Here is a 17,569-nt window from a genome sequence, read left to right on the forward strand (position 1 = left end):
GTTCATTCAGCTCTTTCAGCAGCCAGTGGTATTCCAGCTTCTCCTAGACCTCAGGAGCCTTATTATGCACCTCCAGTATCTAGTGCGCCTCCTGCACGGGGTGCTTTCAGCGGTTAGTCCAACAGACCTGGTGACGAGGCCAATGCGTATAAGATTTTGCTACTCGTACTTTGTCAAATTCTAGTATAGTTTATGATATCGTCCCACAGAGATTGGAGAATCTAGCTACAAACTTATAATATTCTTACTACTATTTGAGAGAATCAGATTGATGAAGTTTTGTTTGTTGAAAATTTAAATTGCTTAAGTTGAAACAAAATAACTTTCGGAAGATTTATATTTAAAAAGAGTTGGGAATCATTGAATTCACTCGATAGCGTGATAATAATAAAATCTTAGCTTCTACATGTATTTCTCTTAGGAATAACTGTTTATTGCTAATACAATTATATTTTGCTCACTAAGAAATAATTAATTAATAACACTCCGCGAGGTTATGTAAATCAATTGATATATGACTCGTGACGATTAAACTGAAATAATTTTCTTACCTGAATTGTGCTAAAAGATAGCTAAAACCTCTTGCGATTAATTTTTACTAAAAATCAATAATCTTGCCAACTACAACTCCTCCGTGAGAATTAGAATGGAAGTAAGCAAGATTACAGACTTGGAATGATAGCTTAAAAAGAATTACTCTCACTCTATTATTTTACCCAATAGTTATCGTATATTAATTTTGCTTCGTGAGAATTACAAAATTGACATACAACTAACTTTGGAGAATAAATAGATAGAAGTGATAATAATTAATTAAAACTAATATTCTAGCACAATATAGAAATATAATTAAAAAGTTTCAGGTCAAGCATGTAGTAAAATTGAGATTAATATTATAACACTATCGAGCTTCATCAACTATCCCAACAAAAGAGTTCATCAACTATCCTAACAAAAGAGATTACTCCATTATGGAGTATTTAAATCTCACAAAGAAAGAAATTCTTAAAATATTATCAACACTCTTAGAAAATTCAAAGACTACAAGATAAAATGAAATAGATAAAGAGAGAAGTAAAGACCAAAGCTAGAGAAAAGTTTGCTAATTAGGCACGTATGATATCTCCCCCCTTTCAACACAAACATCCTATTTATAGAAATCAAATCTCATAAGGTGCCACGATGCCTCGTGGTTCTTTTGCCATGATGCGTCGTGCTTCTATTGGCATGATGCGTCATGCTTCTATTGTCATGATGCCTCGTGCTTCTCTTTTTATTCCTTTATTTGCTTTATCATGATATTTTTATTTCCTGCAAAATACTATTAGAAAATACAGATAATTGACATATTATCTCTCTCTCTCTCTCTCTCTCTCTATATATATATATATATATATATATATATATTATTTAAAATAATTTATTTTTAAGTATATAATATATGAATATTTTATAGTCATCAAACTCCCCCGCACTTGAATCCTTGCTCGTCCTCGAGGCAGTAATTTTATTAATAATTGTTGTTTCTTGTAGAGTAGAAAAGTAAAAAAATAAAGTTTCACATAAAATTCAAAACCTATAAGTTTTTCAAGTCGCCAAATCTATACCTTGTTTCTGCTTCTGCTTTTGTTTGCCAAAAACTTTCAACTCCTTTTTTGATGAACCTTTTGAGATTGATAACATTATGATTACAATTTCGAGTTTCTCAAATTTTGTCCATAGGCTTGCCCTTCATGTCAGTCTCCACTAATGTAGAATCAACACTAATTTCTAAAATTATTTTAGGATTTTTTCAGGCTTGTAATGATAGACTTAATGTTGGTAAGGTAAAATGATATATTTGTAGTGACTTTGTTCCATCCAGCTTTATTATGAGAGCCGATTATTTTATCAAAGTAACTATGTACAACTCAACACAAGAAAATAACTCTAGAGATTGGGCTAAAGGTCTCGGTCTCCAATTTCATAATTAACATCACTTAATTCATCATTTCTCTCAATAGATTTCTTAAATTCAAGCTTCTTGAACCAATAATTTATTTTACAGATATATACACCTTGTTTTCCTCTTTTTTTTAAGAGTAAAATAGAACATTTACTCTATAAGTATTCCTTCATCGCTTGCTATAATAATTATTTTTGCTCAACAATAGCCGGAAGGAGTAGTATCAATATTTTGTAAGGTAAACCAATATGGTGTATCAATAAAAGTTGGTTTATCCCTCTCTTTTTTTCTTTTTTTTGGGGGGGGGGGGCTCAAAGTTGGGTGCTAAAAGGTAAAATATAAATATTTGTGGTGAAAAATAGATAGGCTAAAAAAAAGTGTCAAAGAAAGCCTAATTTCATTCTAAAAATAGTGTTGTCTAGAATTTCGCCTTGATAGACATTTGGGGCAAGTTCTAGCAGAATTTTGTTGATTCTACCTGTTGAGATCATAATGCTTCTCAATTCCAACACTTTCTCAAATTTGGAGATACTCGTTCTTGCCTTCACAAAAATAAAATCACAAACTTGGAAGTTATATGGCATAAATGAAAAAAATATGTTGAAAAATATGTAAACTTTTACTTTGAAACTTTAATATTGTATAAGAACAACAATTAAGAATAAAATAAAAAATGGATATATATATATAGGGAGAGAGAAGAAAAAACTTGAAAGAGTGTGTGACAATACATATTTTTATATGTAATAGACTGACTAATTTAAGACCTTATCAGTCATTTGGTTCTGGTTTAAATATAAACCAACAAATTTACCTGTGCCAACATTTTGAATTGATTCATTAAATGGTTAATCAACCAGTTACTTAGGCATACCGATCACCATGGAGTTACTCCTGCACATGTGACTCTGTTGTTGTAGAGGCCTTCATGAGATGTTGTGGTTGTACAATAACCTGGATATTGACCAGATCAATTGATTAAGCATTTAATTATCCAAATCTATGTCGGGCTTATGAGGCTCCACTGCTTCTCCCTCAATGGCTACGGGTTTTGTATCTTAGTTCTGAGTTTAACATCGTTAGCTCGACTTATTAATTGCAAAATTCATCAGTCTATCAAAGTAACCGATGGATGTTGTTCAAAATATCTTCCATAGTACAATTTTAGCCTGTGACCATTTACCTTAAACTTGTCTCCTCCATTTTTCTGAATTTCAATTGCCTCGTACGGAGTAACACCTATAATATTGTAAGGACCCGTCCACCTGGATTTTAATTTTCCTGTGAATAACCTGAGTCGACTATTGTAAAGAAGTACCTGATCTCCAATTTTGTAACTCTTTGGTCGGATCAACTTGTCATGCCATATTTTTGTTTTTTCTTTAAAATTTTTAGCATTTTCATAGGCTCCCAATCTCAGTTCTTCCAATTCATTAACCTGAATAAATCGCTTTTTACCAGCGGAGGTTAAATCAAAGTTCAGTGCTTTCAATGCCCAAAAAGCTTTATGTTCTAATTCTACGGGCAAATGACAAGCTTTTCCAAAGACTAATCTATATGGAGATGTTCCAATTGGCATTTTGAAAGCCGTTCATTACGCCCATAATGCATCATCTAATTTTAAAGCCCAGTCTTTTCTTGAGATTCCAACCGTTTTTTCAAGAATTCTTTTTAACTCGCGGTTGTAAACCACAACTTGCCCTTGAGTTTGAGCATGATATGGTATTCCTGTTTTGTGAGTCACATTATATTTTGACAGTAAAACAGAAAATTGCCTATTGATGAAATGAGTTCCTTGGTCACTAATGATGGCTCGCGGTGTGCCAAATCTGGTAAAAATATTTTTTCTAAGAAAATTACACACTGTACGAGCATCATTATTTCTTGTAGGGATGACTTCAACCCATCTTGACACGTAATCCACAGCCACAAGAATATATTCAAAAGAGTGAGAAGAAGGAAAAGGACCCATAAAATCTATTCTCTAAACATCAAATATTTCACATACTTGTATTGATTGCAGCGGCATCTCATCTCTCTTGGTGATATTACCTGTTCTCTGACACCTGTCATATTGTGTTACATATGCTCAAGCATCTTTAAAGAGTGTGGTCCAGAAGAATTCGGCTTCTAAAACTTTAAAAGCTGTTCGATTTGCTGCATAATGTCCTCCAATTGCTCTATCATGACAGTGATATAGAATTTTATTCATCTCTTCTTCAGGTACACACCTTCTAATGATATTATCTACTGCCAACAGCTTTACGATCTCTTTTTTCACTACTTCCTGCATTGCTGGATTCAATCTTCTTTGCGGCCGGACTATTGGCTTGTAGCTATCCTCCATGAGGATTCTGTGTGTACAAATAGCTGGACTAATCCCTTTAATATCTTCTACAGTCCACCCCAAGGCTCCTTCGTGTGCTTTCAATACTTTAATCAAACTATTTTCTTGTTCTGCAGTAAGAGAAGATGAAATAATTACTGGAAATAATTCTTGCTCAAGATAAACATATTTCAAATGAGAAGGGAGAGTTTTGAGTTCAATTTTTTATTGAACTTTTTCGGATTTCATCTCTTCTTCTGAATCTTTGTCCAATATTTCAGCTTCTTTTCTGATGGTGGGATCATCGTCTTGTATGGTGTCTGATTTGATCAAGCATCTTTCCATTGAATCTGGAAGTAATTGATCATCTTTGAATTCATCTATAAGATAACTAATCATGTCAATTGAAAAACATGAAGATGATGTTTCATCTCCTGAATATCTTAGTATCTTTTGCATATCAAATATGACTCTTTCTTCATCAACTCTTAAAATTAATTGTCCTTGATGAACATCTATAATTGTTCTTCCTGTAGAAAGAAATGGTCTACCTAAAATTATTGGTTCATTAGGACATTCTTTCATTTCAAGTACTATAAAATCTACAGGGAAAATAAACTTATCTACTCTTACGAGTACATTTTCAATTATTCCCTTAGGTTTCTTAGTATTTTGATCTGCAAACTGAAGAGAAACACTTGTGTCTTTTATTTCACCAAGATCTAACTTTTTAAAGATAGAAAATGACATTAAATTTATTGAAGCTCCAGAATCACAAAGTGTTTTTTCAAAATATACTCCTCCCAAAGTGCATGGAATTGTAAAACTGCCTGGATCACCAAGTTTTTGTGGTAGCTTATTTTGAAGTATAGCACTGCATTTTTTCATAAGCATTACCACAGAAACTTCTTCTAATTTTCTTTTACTTGACAAAATTTCCTTTAAAAATTTGGCATATGAAGGCATTTGTAACAAAGCATCAGTAAAAGGAATATTGATGTGAATTTGTTTTAAAATCTCCAAAATTTTTGCAAATTGGTTGTCAAGCTTTTCTCTTTTCATTTTTTATGGAAAGGGAATATTCACAGGGAGAGGAGTCAATTTTTCAATATTTTTTTTTTTTTTTTTTGACTTCATTTTTTTGAGATGGTTCAGAGGGTATTTCAACATTCTTACCGTTGTTTACCTGTTGTTCTGACTGGTCTGCATAGGGTTCATCAAGCTCCTTACCTGATTGTAAGGTGATGGCCTTAAGGTGCTCTTTTGGGTTTTTCTCTGTATTGCTTGGTAATGGACCTTGAATCTTTTCTGAAACAAGAGCTGTCAATTGGCTCAACTGTATTTTCAGATTTTTGAGGGATGAATTTTGGCTCTCCATCTTTTCATCAGTGACCTTAATATACTTATATAGAAGATCATCAAGACTTCAATGAGCTTGTTGAGGCCTTTGCTGATAGGGCCCTGCTTGTTGATAAGGTTTAAAGTTTGATTGACCATGGTTTGGATTCTGGTGTCCGGGTGGACCCTGTATTTGTTGCTTCTGGAAGCTTTGAGAGTTCTCTGCACCATTTGGATTGCTCCATTGAAATCCTGGATGTTTCTGTGCCCTTGGACTTCCAAAAGGATACTGCTTGTCACCGATGACATTGACATGTTTATCATTGTGATTGGTTGCTTGACATTCATGGTTTTGATGATTTCCTCCACACATGTCACAAGCCTCAGATTGACTTGGTTGTTGTGTATTCACCTGAAAAGTTTCAAATTTTTATGCCAAAGAAACAATTTATTGTGTTAGTGTATTTAAAGCATCAACCTGATTTACTATAGCGACCTTCTTGATAATTATACACTCAGATGGCCATTGGATGGTGATCGCAGCAGACTCAACCTAAGGAAGAGTAGGCGCTAATACTTTTACCCAATAGCGGTATCGGGGTCAATTTTTCACAGGGAGCTTCAATTTGGAGTTGAGTGTTTGTATGGTCTAGGACTATGTTTTAGCTCCTAATTGATCTTCTAACATTTTTGGTTTTCTTTTGATTATCAACTCAATATATCAACTACAAATTTAAAGCTAAGTTATGCTAAGATATTAATTCTAAGTTATATGCAATATAGAGAAAGGCACTAGGGTCGTGGCATGTACCTAGGTGGTCAACTAACGGGTAGAGATTCCTAATGCAAGAATGATGAATATGGGACTTATGCTATAACCGTTGCACTTTTGCACCCACTCTCACACCTCTCGGTAGAGAGAGTGATTTTGCCCAATTGACTCTCTCGAGACCAATTGGGTAGGCCAATTTGCCCAAGCAACTTATGGTTCAAATTGGGTAATTACTCTCTCGAGGTTTAACCCGTTAATTGGGACTACCATTCTCATGGGTCCATCCCAATTCCTTGTTGGAATTAATCTTGGGGTCATAGACTCTCTTTCTCAAGAGGAGTCAAGACTCACTAAGCTAGACTTAGTGTTTTCAACCACCAAATCTTAATGAAAATATAAGATTAATCCAAATAACAAATACCCAACATCATTGATGCACTAAACAATCACACCCATTAATTACCCACACTAGGGTTGAGCCACAACCCTAGCTAATGGGTTTAGCTAGCCATAATAGAAACAGAAATTGAAGAAATAGAAGATGAAACAACCATATTAATTAATTGCTAATGTTAAACTACAATAATCTATGATGAAAACTAAGCTAAAAATGCCCAAGATAGGCCAAAATATGAGTCTCACGAGCTCAGCTGCTATCCGCCCAAAAACAGAACTAAAGAAAAACTGCTCCTAAAAAGTAAAATGTTCTATTTATACTACACAGAAAAAACCGGACAAAAATACCCCTGAGGGTCTGGCGCGGACCGCGCACAAATGACGTGCGGCCGCGGAGGGTTTTGGGTCTTCATATCTTGCTTCTGGCACTGGGGACGCGGACCGCACAAAAGTGACGCGCGGCCGCGTGAACTTCATCCACGCGGACCGCACTGATTAGGTGTGCGGCCGCGTGGGTTTTTGCCTTGAATGATTGAGTCTCTGACACTCTTAGGCGCGGACCGCATGAAAAGGGGCGCGGACCGCACGGAAAGAGGCGCGGACCGCACGGAAAGGGGCGCGGACCGCGCAGCTTGACTTACAAAATGGCATGGCCTCTGAACTTTCCTGTGCGGCCGCGTGGCAAAACAGTGCGGACCGCGCAGGTTGACCTTGCAAATGCCCAGCCTCTGAACTCTCCTGTGCGGCCGCATGACAAAACAGTGCGAACCGCACAGGTCATTTTGTTCCCCCATTTTGTTATCTTTTGACACTTGGTAGATTTCACTCCTTTTTGAGCCGATTTTTAGTATTTGTCATCTTGTCGCTCAAACTTGCAATCAAGCGCAACTTGTAAGCATTTTGGGACTAATTTATGGCAGTTAATGCACAAAGCTTAGGTAAGAATGAGTATAAAACATGTAGAAATCACAGTTATCAGATGGCATTCTCAGAAATTTCATTCAACAATTGCAACACTTCCTCTGTTGTTTTTCCCATTACTGAACCTCCTGCAACTGCATCTATCACATTTCTAGAAGAGGGTTTTAGCCCGTGATAAAAAAATACAATTGCATATGTTCAGGAATGTCGTGGTGTGGACATTTTCTTAACATTGTTTTTAACCTTTCCCAAGCTTGATAAACTGACTTTGTGTCAGTCTGCAAGAAATTAGATATGTCTTGTCTTAACTTTGTGGTTTTAGCATTGGAAAAATATTTGTTTAAAAATTTCTGAGTCATTTGATCCCATGTGGTAATGGAACCTTGTGGCAAACTTCGCAACCAAGTCTTGACATCTCCTTTTAAAGAGAAAGGAAATAGCCTTAACTTGATAGCTTCAGGAGGTACTCCATTATACTTAGCTATTTCAACAAGTTCCAAAAAGTCAATTAAATGACTGTGTTGATCTTCACTTGCGTCTCCAGTAAAGATGCAAGACTGTTGAATTGTTTGAATCAAGTCAGTCCTGATTTCAAAGTTGTTGGCTGTCACTGGAGGTTTTCTGACACTAAATTCACAGTTGAAGCGGTCAGGTCACTGTTTGTTGGCCTTGGCGCCACTTCATCAAATTGATCCTCTATTTGGACTGGTGGTGGTACTTCGCGTGGGTTGATATTTTCTACTTCCTGATTCTCCATACCTTCTTCACAAGCTATGCTTTGGGAAGATAATGCTTGTCCTTTCCTGCGCAATTGAAAAGATCTTTCAATTTCAGGATCGTAATTGACCAACTCTTTTATAGAAGAGCAGGTCATAACCTACTCAAAATTCTAAAAAAAAAAACTGAACTTAACTCCTAAAGTGGTGTTAGTAGTAGTACTTAGAAGAAAATAATTAAAAGAAAGTGATGAATAACAAGGACAACAAAGATTACAAAGATGACAAAAATAATAAGCGATCAGATAAAAATAGTAGTATGATAATGTTGTTGTTGTTGTTGTTATTATTATTATTATTAATAGTAGTAGTAGTATATGATAATAGTAATTATATTAGTACTAATTAGCAATAGATGTTATGAAAAAAAATGGTAACGAAATCAGTTAGTAGTTACAGTAACTAACGATGGAAAATAATAATATAATACTAATATAGTTTATAGTTACAAGTAGTACTAGTATTAATAATAGTGACCGCTATGTTATAATGATGATAAGAAGGATAAATGATAATAACACTTGTATAAGATGTTAGTACTTGTAATAGTAAAAGTAATAGTAGAAATATTTAGTAAATATTGATATCAAAGATAATAATACTAATACTAAGTTCCCAAATTAGTAACAGAATATTTAGTCTGAAGTAGACTTGTGCCAATCCCCGACAACGGCGCCAAAAATTTAATGAGGCCAATGCGTATAAGATTTTGCTACTCGTACTTTGTCAAATTCTAGTATAGTTTATGATATCGTCCCACAAAGATTGGAGAATCTAGCTACAAACTTATAATATTCTTACTACTATTTGAGAGAATCAGATTGATGAAGTTTTGTTTGTTGAAAATTTAAATTGCTTAAGTTGAAACAAAATAACTTTCGGAAGATTTATATTTAAAAAGAGTTGGGAATCATTGAATTCACTCGATAGCGTGATAATCATAAAATTTTAGCTTCTATATGTATTTCTCTTAGGAATAACTGTTTATTGCTAATACAATTATATTTTGCTCACTAAGAAATAATTAATTAATAACACTCCGCGAGATTATGTAAATCAATTGATATATGACTCGTGACGATTAAACTGAAATAATTTTCTTGCCTGAATTGTGCTAAAAGATAGCAAAAACCTCTTGCGATTAATTTTTACTAAAAATCAATAATCTTGCCAACTACAACTCCTCCGTGAGAATTAAAATGGAAGTAAGCAAGATTACGGACTTGGAATGATAGCTTAAAAAGAATTACTCTCACTCTATTATTTTACCCAATAGTTATCGTATATTAATTTTGCTTTGTGAGAATTACAAAATTGACATACAACTAACTTTGGAGAATAAATAGATAGAAGTGATAATAATTAATTAAACTAATATTCCAGCACAATATAGAAATATAATTAAAAAGTTTCAGGTCAATCATGTAGTAAAATTGAGATTAATATTATAACGCTATCGAGCTTCATCAACTATCCCAACAAAAGAGATTACTCCATTATGGAGTATTTAAATCTCACAAAGAAAGAAATTCTTAAAAATACTATCAACACTCTTAAGAAAATTCAAAGACTACAAGATAAAATAAAATAGATAAAGAGAGAAGTAAAGACCAAAGCTAGAGAAAAGTTTGCTAATTAGGCACGTATGATAGCTCCCCCCTTTCAACACAAACATCCTATTTATAGAAATCAAATCTCATAAGGTGCCACGATGCCTCGTGGTTCTTTTGCCATGATGCGTCATGCTTCTATTGCCATGATGCGTCGTGCTTCTATTGCCATGATGCCTCGTGCTTCTCTTTTATTCCTTTATTTGCTTTATCATGATATTTTTATGTCCTGCAAAATACTATTAGAAAATACAGATAATTGAACATATTATATATATATATATATATATATATATATAATTTAAAATAATTTATTTTTAAGTATATAATATATGAATATTTTATAGTCATCACCTGGTCTGAGTCAGTCACAGCCGCCACATCCTCTCAGAGCTTGTTTTGAGTGTGGCGACACACGCCATATGGTGAGGGATTGCCTCAGACTTAGGAGGGGTGCACCTCCACAGACTTCTCAGCCACAGCGTGCTCCGCAGAGTTCCCAGTCTATGATCACAGCACCAGTTGCTGCCCCACTTGCCCAGCCAACTAGAGGTGGAGGTGAGGGAGGTAGAGGTTGCCTTAAAAGGGGAGGCCAAACCAGATATTATGCCCTTCCTGCCCGTACCGAGGTTGTCGCCTCTGATTCTGTCATCACAGGTATTGTTCTAGTTTGTCATAGAGATGTATCAGTTTTATTCGATCCATGCTCTACTTATTCTATGCGTCCTCTTATTTTGCCCCGCATTTGGGCGTATCTCGGGATTCTTTGAGTTCCCCTGTTTATGTTTCTACTCATATGAGAGATTTTCTTGTTATGGACCGCGTTTATCGGTCATGTTTGGTTGCTCTTAGTGGTTTTGCGACCAGAGCCGATTTATTATTGCTCAGCATGGTAGATTTTGATGTTATCTTGGGCATGGACTGGTTGTCGCCCCATTATGCTATTCTTGATTGTCACGCCAAAACCTTGACGCTGGCTATGCCAGTTGTACCGGAGTAGAGTGGATGGGTACCTTAGATCACACTCCCAATAGAGTTATTTCTTTCATTAAGGCTTAGCGAATGGTTAAGAAGGGGTGTGACGCGTATCTAGCCTATGTGAGAGATGTCAGTATTGATACCCCCATAGTTGATTCAGTCCCAGTAGTATAGGATTTCACTGATGTGTTTCCAGCCGATCTTCCAGGTATGCCACCCGACAGAGATATTGATTTCGGCATTGATTTGTTGTCGGGCACTCAACCTATTTCTATTCCTCTGTATCGTGTGACCCCTCCTTAGTTGAAGGAGTTGAAAGATCAGTTACAGGAATTGCTTGATAAGGTTTTTATTCGGCCTAGTGTATCACCTTGGGGTGGTCCTGTCTTGTTTGTGAGAAATATGATGGTTCTATGCGTATGCGCATTGATTATCGCCAGTTGAACAAAGTTATAGTGAAGGACTGATATCCTTTGCCTCGTATTGATGATTTGTTTGACCAGTTACAGGGTGCTCAAGTGTTTTCTAAGAGTGACTTGCATTCGGGTTATCATCAGTTGAAGATTCGGGAGTCAGATATCCCGAAGATTGCTTTCAGGACTCGGTGTGGTCATTACGAGTTCCTGTTATGTCATTTGGGCTGACCAATGCCCCAGCAACCTTTATGCATTTGATGCACAACATGTTCCGACCATATCTTGACTCGCTCGTTATTGTCTTTATTGATAGTATTCTGGTATACTCCCGGAGTCGGGAAGATCGTGAGCAGCACCTGAGGACAGTTCTTTAGACTTTGAGAGAAAAGAAATTATAAGCAAAGTTCTCGAAATGTGAGTTTTGGTTAGATTCGGTGGCATTCTTGGGTCACGTGGTATCAAGTGAAGGGATCAAGGTGGATCCGAAGAAAGTGGAAGCAGTGCAGAGCTGGCCCAGACCATCCTCAGCTATAGAGATCCGTAGTTTTCTTGGCTTGGCAGGTTATTACCATCGATTTGTTGAGGGGTTTCATCTATTGCAGCACCTATGACCAGGCTGACCCAGAAGGGTGCTCCATTTCAGTGGACGGAAGAGTGTGAGAAGAGCTTCTAGAAGCTCAAGACAGCTTTGACTACAACCACAATATTGATATTGCCTACAACTTCGGGGTCTTATACTGTCTATTGTGATGCCTCGAGGATTGGCATTGGAGCGGTATTGATGCAGAACGGTAAGGTGATTGCCTACGCGTCCAGACAGTTGAAAGTACATAAGAAGAATTATCATGTCCATGATCTCGAGTTAGCTGCTATTGTTCACGCCTTGAAGATCTAGCGTCATTATTTGTGTGGTGTTCCTTGTGAGATTTATATTGATCACCAGAGTTTGCAGCATCTATTCAAGTAGAAGGATCTTAATTTGCGCCAGAGGAGGTGGTTAGAGCTGCTGAAGAACTATGATATCACTATCTTGTATCACCCGGGCAAGGCCAATATGGTGGCCGATGCTTTGAGTCACCGGGCGAAGAGTTTGGGGAGATTGGCCTATTTACCAGCAGCGGAGAGGCCCATAGCGATGGATGTTCAGGCCTTAGCCAGCTAGTTTGTGAGATTGAATATTTCGGAGCTTAGTCGGGTTCTAGCTTGTGTGATTTCTCGGTCTTCCTTATTTGATCGTATCAGAGAGTCAGTATGATGACCCTCATTTGCTCGTCCTCAAGGACAAGGTTTTGCACGATGACGCAGAGATGTGACTATTGGTGATGACGGGGTATTGAGGATGCAAGGTCGGATATGTGTACCCAATGTTGATGGGCTTCAGGAGTTGATTCTAGAGGAGGCCCATAGTTCGCGGTATTCCATCCATCCGGGTGCCGCGAAAATGTACCAGAACTTGAGACAACACTAATGGTGGAGGAGAATGAAGAAAGATATAGTTGGGTTTGTAGCTCGGTGCCTCAATTGTCAGCAGGTAAAGTATGAGCCCCGGAGGCCGGGTGGTTTGCTTCAGCAGATAGAGATTCCGGAGTGGAAGTGGGAGCAGATCACCATGGACTTCGTAGTTGGACTCCTACGGAGTTTGAGGAAGTCTGATGCCATTTGGGTGATTGCGGATTGCTGACCAAGTCTGCACATTTTATTCCTGTCTGTACTACCTATTCTTCGGAGCAATTGGTGGAGATTTATATCCGGGAGATTGTTTGTCTTTATGGTATTCCAGTTTCCATCATTTCAGATAGAGGTACACAGTTCACATCACGGGTCTGGAGACCCGTATAACATGAGTTGGGTACTCGAGTGGAGTTGAGCTCAGCATTTCAACCCTAGATAGACGGACAGTTCGAGCGCACTATTCAGATTCTTGAGGATATGCTTTGTGCGTGTGTGATGGAGTTTGGAGGTTCTTGGGATCAGTTCTTGCCACTGGCGGAGTTTGCCTAAACAATAGTTATCAGTCCAGTATTCAGATGGCACCGTTTGAGGCTTTGTATGGTAGGTGGTGTAGATCCCCGGTGGGTTGGTTTGAGCCGGGTGAGGCTAGATTATTGGGCACAGACTTAGTTCAGGATGCCTTAGAGAAGGTTAAGGTGATTCAGGATAGACTCCATACAGCCCAGTCCAAACAGAAGAGTTATGCGAACTGGAAGGTTCGTGATGTTTCCTATATGGTTGGAGAGCGGGTCTTGCTTCGGGTTTCGCCTATGAAAGGCGTTATGATTTTTGGGAATAAAGGGAAATTGAGTCCGAGGTTTCCTTTTGAGGTATTGCGACGTGTTGGGGATGTTGCTTATGAGTTTGCCTTACCTCCCAGCTTGGCAGGAGTTCATCCGGTATTTCATGTTCGATGCTCCGGCAGTACCACGGTGATCCGTCACACGTGTTGGATTTCAGTTCAGTCCAGTTGGGCAAGGATCTATCTTATGTTGAGGAGCTAGTGGCTATATTGGACATGCAAGTTCGGAAGCTGAGGTCAAAGAACATTGCATCAGTGGAGGTTCAGTGGCGGGGTCAGCTGATCGAGGAGGCGACCTGGGAGACCGAGCAGGATATGCGCAGCCGTTACCCTCATTTTTTCACTACTTCAGGTATGTCTCTATGCTCGTTCGAGGACGAACGAATATTTTAAGAGGGAGAGGATATAACGACTCGGTCGGTCGTTTTAAGAATTAACGCCTCGATTCCCCTATTAACTGCTTTCCCTGTGTTTGTTTCTACTATTGTGAGTTGTCGGGAGGATTCGTTTTGAGTTTCGAAGTGTTTTGGGACACTTAGTCCCTAAAGAGAGCTTAAGCTTTAGAATTTGGACCGTAGTCGGAGCTGTGTGAAGACAGTCTCGGAATGGAATTCCGTCGATTCTGTTAGCTCCGTTTAGGGTGGTTTAAAACCGAACCGAAATCGAAAATCAAACCGAAATCGAAGCTTAATGGCTTATTGGTATCGGGTTAACGGTTTAATGGACAGGGAATGGATTGAATTTTTTTTATTAACGGCTTATTGATTTAGGGCGGATTATTCATTTTTCTTAACGAATAATCTGTTAACCCGTTAAGAATATATATATATATTAAATAATCAAAAACCCTTCTTCCATTTCCAGTACTCTATCTCTATTCTCTATTACTAATTTACTATTACACATTTAGAAACCCTAATGCCTAAATTCACTTGTTTCTATCTACAACCACAAAACATGCTTGGGGTTTTACATTTTTGATGTTCCACGTTATATAAGCTAGATATAACTCCTTATCGCCTTGTGGTTCCATGATATTGTCTCTTTACAGGTTGAAGTTGATGAGGATCCGACAGAAGCCAAGAAGGAAGGAGAAGATGCGACAACAGAGGTAGCTAGGAGTAGTACATATTTTGGGGGTAGCTTTGTTGATTCTGCTGTTGTCTTTTTCCATTTCTGATGAAATTTCCAACTTTCTGCAGCAGAAAAAGGAGACCAAAAAAATTGTGGAGAAATATTGGGACTGGGAGCTTACAAATGAGACTCAACCAATATGGTTTAGTCTCCAGATTACTATCTCCTACTGCTATGCTTCAAAAGTTTGTTCTTACTGATATAATGAGTTACTGTCTTTCCTTTTCCAGTTTCGAAGTCCTAAGGAAGTAAGTAAAGAGGAGTACAATGAGTTCTACAAGAAGACTTTTAAACTCAAAGACACATGTATTCTGGACTTTTAAACTCGAAGTCGTAAAGACATGTATTCTGGACTATCTGTAATGTAGTCTGCTTTGGGATGTAATGGACTCATCTATTGTATTCTATAGAGTGGAATGTAGTCTACTTTGAACCCAAAGAGCGTCATGTGCAATACAGATTGAATTAGGCCGATAAACCGCCCGATCAGAGCTAAATCGATACCAATCCGCCCGATATCTTATCGGGTGGCTAGCGGATTAATAGATTTAAAAACCGATAAGCCAAACCGTTAAGAGTAAATAACCACCCAATCCGCCCGATAAGCAGCCCTAGCTCCGTTGGGTGATTTTGGGCTTAGGGAAGTGTTCGGATTGTGTTTTGGAGGTCCGTTTAGGCTTGAAATGCCGAAAGTTGAATTTTTGAAGTTTCCGGATCGATAGTGAGATTTTGATGTCGGGGTCGGAATCTGATTCCGAAAGTTGGAATAGCTCTGTGGTGTTGAATGTGACTTGTGTGCAAAATTTGGGGTCAATCAGACTTGGTTTGGTTGGTTTCAGCATCGGTTGTAGGATTCTTGATGTTTCAAGTTCTTTAGGTTTGGATTGGAGGGTGATTCGTGGTTTTAGCGTTGTTTGGTGTAATTTGAGGGTTGGACTAAGTTCGTATGATGTTTTAGGATTGGTTGACATATTTGATTGAGGTCACGGGGGCCTCGGGTGAGTTTCGGATGCTTAACGGATTGGATTTGGACTTAGGTTATTTTTTGAGGTGCCGCTTCTAGTATTTTCGCACCTGCAGTGAGGAGCCCGTAGGTGCGGCCCGCAGATGCGAGTTTGGGTCCTATTGGCCAGTGATCGCAGATGCGGTTATAGGGCCGCAGAAGCGGACCGCATCTGGGGAGAATGGAGTGTAGGTGCGGTTCTGGCCGTTCAATGAAATCTTGCAAGTGCGAGTCCCCAGCCGCAGAAGCGGGACCGCAGGTGTGGTCCCATGATCATAGAAGCGGAAATCGCTGGGCAGAAATATAAAAATTGAGGGTTTGAGTTCATAGCTTGGAAAATCAAATTTGGAGCTCGGGGTAAGGCTATTTTGGGAGGATTTTGAAGAGGAAATCAGTGGGTAATGATTCCTTATCCCTTTCTAGTTGTATTCCATCAATCTAATCTTAGTTTTGTCATTTAATTTCGGATTTGGGGTGAAAAATTAGGAGAATTGAGGAAAAGTTCCCCAACCAAGTTTTTGGGTTTTGATTGAGGTTTTGGTATGGTTAGACTCGTGAGTGAATGAGTGTTCATAATTTGTGATTTTTACCCGATTCTGAGACGTGGGCCCGAGGAGGATTTTTGGGCTTTTTTTTATTTTCTTACCTTAGCTTCGATTCCTTTAGCTAAATTCGTTGCTTTTAGTTATATTTACATTATAAAGTTTATTTGATTAGATTTGGGCCATTCGGAGTTGGATACTCGTGGCAAGAGCATGGTTTCAGATTGATTTTGAGCTAGTTCGAGGTAAGTGGCCTGCCTAACCTTGTGTGGGGAAAACTCCCCTTAGGATTTAGTATTGTTGTTATATGAGTGCCGTGTACGTGAGGTAACGAGTACGTACACGTGCTAATCGTTGAAAAACCCCATTTTCATTAAGTAAATATCTATATTTTCATTAAGTGGTTAGACCAACCATGTTTTATGGAGCTGAGTGTTGGCCAATCAAGAATTCACATATCCAGAAGATGAAAGTAGCAGAAATGAGGATGTTGAGATGGATGTGTGGGCACACTAGGCTGGATAAGATTCGTAATAAAGATATTCGGGAGAGGGTGGGCGTGGCTCCCGTGGACGACAAGATGCGGGAAGCGCGGCTTAGATAGTTTGGACATGTGAGGAGGAGAAGCCTAGATGCACTAATTAGGAGGTGTGAGCGGTTGACTTTGGCAGGTACGAGAAAAGGCATAGGACGGACTAAAAAGTATTGGGGCGAGGTGATCAGGCAGGACATGTCGCGGCTTCAGATTTCCGAGGACATGGCTCTTGATAGGAACATGTGGAGGTCGAGCATTAGGGTGGTAGGCTAGGGGTAGTCGAGAGTTCTTCCCTCTTTGTACTGGGTAGTCGGATAGAGTTTCATTTAGGTTTGTTAGCGGTCTTTGTTGTATTCACATTGTTATTTTGCATAGTTTTGTGTTATTGTCATTTCACTTATTTGCTGTGGTTATTTTCTTTCTGGTATCTTTTGTTGTTACAGGTCTTTTCTCTTATTTCTTTTATGATATTATTGCCTCTCCTGTTGAGCCGAGAGTCTCCTAGAAACAACCTCTTTGCCCTTTTCGGGGTAGGGGGTAAGGTCTGCGTACACTCTACTCTCCCCAGACTCCACTAGTAGGAT

General features: G+C 38.3%; 2 protein-coding genes and 1 non-coding gene across 3 annotated transcripts; 2 read left to right on the forward strand and 1 right to left on the reverse strand.

Moving 5' to 3' along the window:
* Positions 1 to 3,053: 3,053 nt before the first annotated feature.
* LOC104217100 (uncharacterized) lies at positions 3,054 to 3,524 on the reverse strand. The gene has a single exon (XM_009767254.2). It carries the CDS (start codon positions 3,522 to 3,524, stop codon positions 3,054 to 3,056), a length of 471 nt encoding a protein of 156 aa, XP_009765556.2.
* A 4,378-nt stretch (positions 3,525 to 7,902) lies between these two features.
* On the forward strand, positions 7,903 to 8,009 carry LOC138880568 (small nucleolar RNA R71). Its single transcript, XR_011403302.1, has one exon. It is a non-coding gene; the product is annotated as a small nucleolar RNA R71 (small nucleolar RNA).
* Positions 8,010 to 13,882: 5,873 nt separating this feature from the next.
* LOC138879122 (uncharacterized) lies at positions 13,883 to 15,228 on the forward strand. The gene is made up of 4 exons (XM_070158707.1): positions 13,883 to 14,032; positions 14,823 to 14,882; positions 14,974 to 15,090; positions 15,136 to 15,228. Exons 1-4 carry the CDS (start codon positions 13,883 to 13,885, stop codon positions 15,226 to 15,228), a joined length of 420 nt encoding a protein of 139 aa, XP_070014808.1.
* Positions 15,229 to 17,569: the final 2,341 nt, after the last annotated feature.

This window comes from Nicotiana sylvestris, chromosome 10 (genome assembly GCF_000393655.2).
Source record: "Nicotiana sylvestris chromosome 10, ASM39365v2, whole genome shotgun sequence".
NCBI lineage: Eukaryota > Viridiplantae > Streptophyta > Magnoliopsida > Solanales > Solanaceae > Nicotiana > Nicotiana sylvestris.

Excerpts from the sequence above, each read along its gene's own strand:
- LOC138879122 (XM_070158707.1), top strand. The coding sequence starts at position 13,883 with ATGCTCCGGCAGTACCACGGTGATCCGTCACACGTGTTGGATTTCAGT. Across the intron at positions 14,033-14,822 it reads AGAACATTGCATCAGTGGAG|GTTGAAGTTGATGAGGATCC; the intron begins GTTCAGTGGCGG and ends GTCTCTTTACAG. Across the intron at positions 14,883-14,973 it reads GAGAAGATGCGACAACAGAG|CAGAAAAAGGAGACCAAAAA; the intron begins GTAGCTAGGAGT and ends AACTTTCTGCAG.
- LOC104217100 (XM_009767254.2), bottom strand. The coding sequence starts at position 3,524 with ATGCCAATTGGAACATCTCCATATAGATTAGTCTTTGGAAAAGCTTGT.